The following is a 5,476-nucleotide window of genomic DNA, read 5'->3' on the forward strand; positions in this document are numbered from 1 at the left end:
CTCCACCCACAGTGGTATTTGTTCTAGATGGTTCACAAATACTTTTAGGATAATATTTTATTTTATGTACTAACAAAAGAAAATAAACAAAATATTCACTTAAAAACATTTTCTTTTGTACCAAACGCATTCTATTGTAACAAGAACCTGAATAAAGCCGTTGACCATCCAAATTTGGACAATAATTTAGCCATCGTTAAAAAATTTTAATTTATTAAATATGGGTCTTGAAGATTTATAATTGGTTTATAGTGCATAGAGAATTGACGTTTATATACGTTCAATACTAGAAACAAAGCAAGACAGTTATTAATTTTGATTACAAGAAAAAGAATTCAGCTAAAAGCAAAAAAGAATTATTGTTATTTTGGTTTAAATTTTTCCAAAATATGTAGTTGCATTCAATATTTATATTATGTTATATTTTATTTATCATGATTAAATCCTTTTTATTTAGGGGGGTGGGGTGGGGATAATCTAGAGTTTCAACTCTTCCATATTTCACAGTCGTCGAGGTCTTGCTGGTCACTGATTTTGGCTAGGAAATAAATACAACATTTAAAGACGTGGTCATTTTGTAATTCAGAATTTCAAAGTCAGTCAAATTTCTTTATTTATTTTCAGCCTTAACTCATTCAAAATATTGAAACACCAAAATTGATTGACCAGAAGAAAGTCTAGTAGTACATAATTGACTAGTCAATGCTTTCTTACTCATTTGACTTACAAAGATGGCTCTTAATTCCCTCTTGTTTTTTTTAATAACCCTTTGTGTATCTTTGACTAATTTCATGAAATATCTATCGACTTTCCCCACCAACACATAACTTATATTCAAATGCTATTAGTTCAAAATAAGGTTATCGATGATAATAATCCCGGGATCATAACCATGAAAGATTATTCACATTCCAGGGATGTAACTTAGTAATCAATGAACTGGTTGAGAACTTTGAGGTCTCAGATTCAAAACTCAATGGAGACAAAGAAAACACTAGATGAATAACAACATAACCCCAATGGCCCCTTATTATAACGTGGCGAAGTAACATTCCCAAAAGAGAGAAGATAATCAATTAATAAAGCATTTTCCATATTGGGGGTCGACAAACCAAGTTCTCTATACTCTATACCATCTCATGAAGTGTTTGTTTGTTTATTCACCAAACCTACAACAAGCTAGGGGAAAATTCTATGTTACTCATTCTGACTTGTTCCCCAGAATACATTTGAATCTTCGTGGACCATTACATCTCTTGTAATTGGCGGCTGAAGACAAACTTAGACCATTGAAAATTGAATATTGATGAATCGAAGTGTCACCCTTATTTGACCTTTCAAATGAACGGAAGCAGAATTCGAAAAAAAATCATGTTAGGAAAGACTAGCTTGAACTCCTGTGTATAGGGCACGTTACAGAGACACGATGAATACGATGTAAAATGAAGATATGTGGAAAGATTGCAACTGCAAATGATATACTTACAAAGGGTAAACTAACAATCTGAAGCACTACAGAGAGCAAATTAACACAATGCTCAAGTAAAAGCAAGCAGGAAGTATCCACTTATATTGTGTTCTAACTGTAGCAAATTATAAGAGTTTCAATTATTCTTCTTTTTATGAGATAAGGTAAGCATTCATGTTTGAGAGTATTAAACAATTAAAGTGATTGGTAATGTTCTCTTGATCTCCAACAACAGCTAATAAGCACCACTTATCCTTCTTTTATTGTTTTTTGTAAAGTACAAGCACTACTTACCCTATGTCCCTATCAGTAAAAGGGCACAAGTCACAGCTAAGCAAAAAGCTCCAATAGTTTTGTATGGTGCTTTACCAAATACATCAGCAAATTGTCATACTGCAACAACTTCCAGTGTTATAGTTGGAAAATCATCAAGAACTGTTTTCATTTCACTGATAAAGACCTTAACTTGTAAGCAGTAAGAATAAATCAAGGGAAATACTATGCAACAACAACGATATACCTACTGTAATCCCACAAGTGGGGTCTAAGGAGGGTAGGATGTACGCAAACCTTACCCTCGGCTCAGAAGAAGCAAGGGAATACCATAAACTATGATATTGTTAATGGAATTTTGAAATCAAGTTTGATAATAAGTAATCAGTTGTTAGGGATATTGACCTTAGAAATGTTGCCTTCAATGTTCAGATTATATTAAGCACCTGATAAGATGCATGGGCTTAGAGGGTGACCTGCAAGGATAAACGAAACTCTGTACTCGTGATCTTGATGGCTCAAAAATTTCTGAGTAAAAACCAAATGCACCAATTCAGATATGGACAAAATGAAATAAAATCTAACATATGGAAGAAATACAACAACACCGCGCTTACAGGGCAGGAGCATTTAGGCAGAGGCGGAGACTATCATAGATACAGCTGATCTTTTTCTGCTTTGCCCGACAATACCTTAACTCCAGAACCTCAGCTCCTCCTAAATGACTCCAGAAAAAAATTCAAAGAATGTCCTAAGGTTCTAATTAGTGGAATTTATATCCTTTCATTCAGATCTTCTTCTTATGTGTTGTGAAACTTGGTACCCCTCGAAGAAATCCAAGACAGCAGTCTCAATGTCCTCACCGGAATACTTGATATAGTTTTCCGGATGCCTCCCACTCTCAATATGACTCCTGAACCTTCCGAGAAATGATCTATAAGCTGGGATCAACTTCTCAGATACAGAAATACGCAGCTCCTCTCGGAGCTGGGTATCCGGTATCAACCAGGTGGACTGAGTCCTATGTACCTCTTCAAACATAGCATTGAAGGTCTTAAACCGCTCTCTCAACGCACTCTTAGACACCCCAGATGAAAAACTGCCTTTAACATGTAAACCCTCATCTCGCAAGCAATGCAAAACATTCACCCAGGTTGATCTCTGGTAGTTGGTAGCTGCTTGCCTAAATTTCCCTGTTAATTTCCTTAAACAATCATCCCCTACCATCTCCCTTAGCTCAGGTGACCCTTTAATCTTCTGGACAATATAATGTACATTGTTCATCATAAATATATGTGTCAATGAAGTATCCCTATAGCACTTAGACTTACCTTCCAAATTGAACTGCAAAATTACAGCAATCCAGATCAAATGCAGCGCCAACGGGGTATGTGATTCTAACTCCGCAAAATCCATATCAGGAGTGTTAGGATCACTCGAATACCTTGACCCTGTTGATGGCTTTGAGACAATCAATTCAGACATGGTCTGTTTGTAGTCTGAGATTAAACTTATGTAGTTCATAACATACCTAGTCAAGGGATGAATTGTCCCTCCAGGTACAGGAACCTTGGAAGGTTCTCGAAGCACTGCATTTTCAAATTCAGATAATATCCCTCTTGCAGCCTCCGCTAACCTAGATAGTATCTCTACAGCTTGAACCCTAATTGACTCCGAAGATTTTGAATCGAAAACAATCTCAATGTCCACTAGTAAATCCGATAAAGCATCATGAAGATCCAATATCTTAAACAACTTCTCCGGTGATCTCCGACTAATGCTAATGGCTTCAGCAAAATTGAATAGCTGAATAGCTGGACCTTTAATAGTCTCCATGAAACAAGCATCGTCCGTGGCAGTACCTAAACCTTCGAAGATTTGCTCACAGAGTTTCTTCTCACTAGCGAAAAGTATCCGAACGCATACTTTTGCAGCTCGTATCCACCGCCGGATCTTCGTTTCTAGAATTTCCCATTCTAATCTCTGGATATCTCCAATGCTCAGCTTCTCTATCCCAAGCTTGCGGAAACTCGAGTCCACTGCAGACTTCCGTACACTGCCATACACCTGAATACACTCCCGAAGATATCCGGCCAAAATCATTCGCTCAGCGATGCATCGGAGATCGTAAATTGCATCAGAAGGCATTAGATCGATTTCACGAATGCTATTTGTAGATCGATAACTACAGGTGCTGTTACTCTCTTGATGCTCCAAGTCCTTGGTCAACGGCGAGTCATCCTCGTAGTCTTCTTCAGGCAGAGGACTACTGTCAGTAAGAGATTCAGCTTCCATAGGAGTCGTATGAGCTATGAGTATATTCCGAAACTCATCTTCAAGCCGAGCCATAGCGATCTGGATCGCACTATTAGCTTTGTTCTGGTCATCGGAAAGTGTAGCAAACTCCATGGACCGTTGGATTTCATCAACAGCTTGCAAGTACCGCTCGATCTCATATCGATCTCCGGCGAAGATCATCTTCTCTCTAGCATCTTCCGACGCCGTGGAATCCCACCGGAGTATTATCTTCTCAGCTGACTCAAACGCAACGACGTCGTTTCCCGGTGGCTCCATTTTAACCTTTGAAATTTCGGAATCTCGAAAATAATTTGTGAGCTTAGAGAATCGAAATGAATGAATGATAATGAGAAATTTAAAAATGGAGGCGAAGGTGAATTTGAGAGTTTTTTTTTTTTTCTTCTTCTTTTTGAGAAATTAAAGTGATGAATTTGTATTTGAATAGGTACTAATAATAGTGTCTGAAATTTAAAAATTACTAGTATATATTTTCTCTACTGTTTGAAAATGGACTTTTGAAAAAATGTAAAATTAATGATTTCACCGGCGGACGAATCATTTGAATATTCCGATGGCCGATTCAAATGGATTTTATCTTTAATTTTAGAGGACAAAGTAAAATTTTAGTGACGTAAATTATTAGTTTCATCCTGAATTAATTACAATCTTAAAAATATTATTTTATTTGATTAATTGAACTTAAATACACTCTTGATTGGATAACTTGAGTGAAATATATTTTAAAAATATTTTCAACACTTCTTTTGACATTTTATTAAGAGTTTCATGTTTTTACAAGACTTTGAGACCGATCGGGGTGTATCTAAATTGAGATAGTCAAGTATGGAGTTGTTTATAAGGCTGTCAATAGTGTGGAAATGAAACTAATAATTTACTTCGAGTTCAAGGGAGGTTTCGATACTTCTCTAAAAATAAATAGAGAAGTATTGAAAACACTCATAAAATTATTAGTTTCATGTGTAAAACTATTAACAACTTTAAAAACACTCTTTTATTAGACACTCAAATTCTCATCAAGTTTAGAAGCGTTTTCAAAACTTCTCTCGACTATTAAGAGTTTCATGTTCCTACATGAGTTTGAAATCATTTACTATGTCATATGGCATATCGAGAGTGTATCTAAGTTTAATTCATCAAGTAAAGAAATATTTTTTAAAACTATCGATAATATGAAGACGAAACTAATAATTTACTTTAAATTCAAAGGTATTTTTAATACTTCTTTCATATCAAACAAAATTTGTGCGGGGGTGGGGGATGCTTTTGTCCTATATATGCGCATACTCTTTTTTACTGGACAAAAACAAGACAATATAGGCTCATGTCCTAATTTTTTATGCGGCTTGGAGTCAAATAATTTATTTTTAATCGTAAATACAAGAATTTTTAAAATAAAATATTATATTATTAATTATA

General features: G+C 35.5%; 1 protein-coding gene across 3 annotated transcripts; it reads right to left on the reverse strand.

The window, feature by feature from the left end:
* Positions 1–1,021: 1,021 nt before the first annotated feature.
* LOC102596681 (exocyst complex component EXO70A1) lies at positions 1,022–4,435 on the reverse strand. Of its 3 annotated transcripts, none has more exons than XR_001474744.1 (2): positions 2,359–4,435; positions 1,022–2,217 (listed from the first exon to the last, which is right to left on the reverse strand). XR_001474744.1 is itself a non-coding variant. In XM_015313425.1 (1 exon), the coding sequence occupies exon 1, from the start codon at positions 4,313–4,315 to the stop codon at positions 2,525–2,527; it is 1,791 nt and encodes a 596-aa protein (XP_015168911.1). In that variant the 5' UTR covers positions 4,316–4,435; the 3' UTR covers positions 2,267–2,524. The 3 variants fall into 3 exon arrangements, 1 of the variants encoding a protein (XP_015168911.1); XR_001474743.1 differs by having other exon boundaries at positions 2,187–2,269; XM_015313425.1 differs by lacking the exon at positions 1,022–2,217 and having other exon boundaries at positions 2,267–4,435.
* Between the last annotated feature and the right edge of the window lie 1,041 nt (positions 4,436–5,476).

This window comes from Solanum tuberosum, unplaced genomic scaffold (assembly GCF_000226075.1).
Source record: "Solanum tuberosum cultivar DM 1-3 516 R44 unplaced genomic scaffold, SolTub_3.0 scf00246, whole genome shotgun sequence".
Classification (NCBI taxonomy): Eukaryota; Viridiplantae; Streptophyta; class Magnoliopsida; order Solanales; family Solanaceae; genus Solanum; species Solanum tuberosum.

Excerpts from the sequence above, each read along its gene's own strand:
- LOC102596681 (XM_015313425.1), bottom strand. The coding sequence starts at position 4,315 with ATGGAGCCACCGGGAAACGACGTCGTTGCGTTTGAGTCAGCTGAGAAG.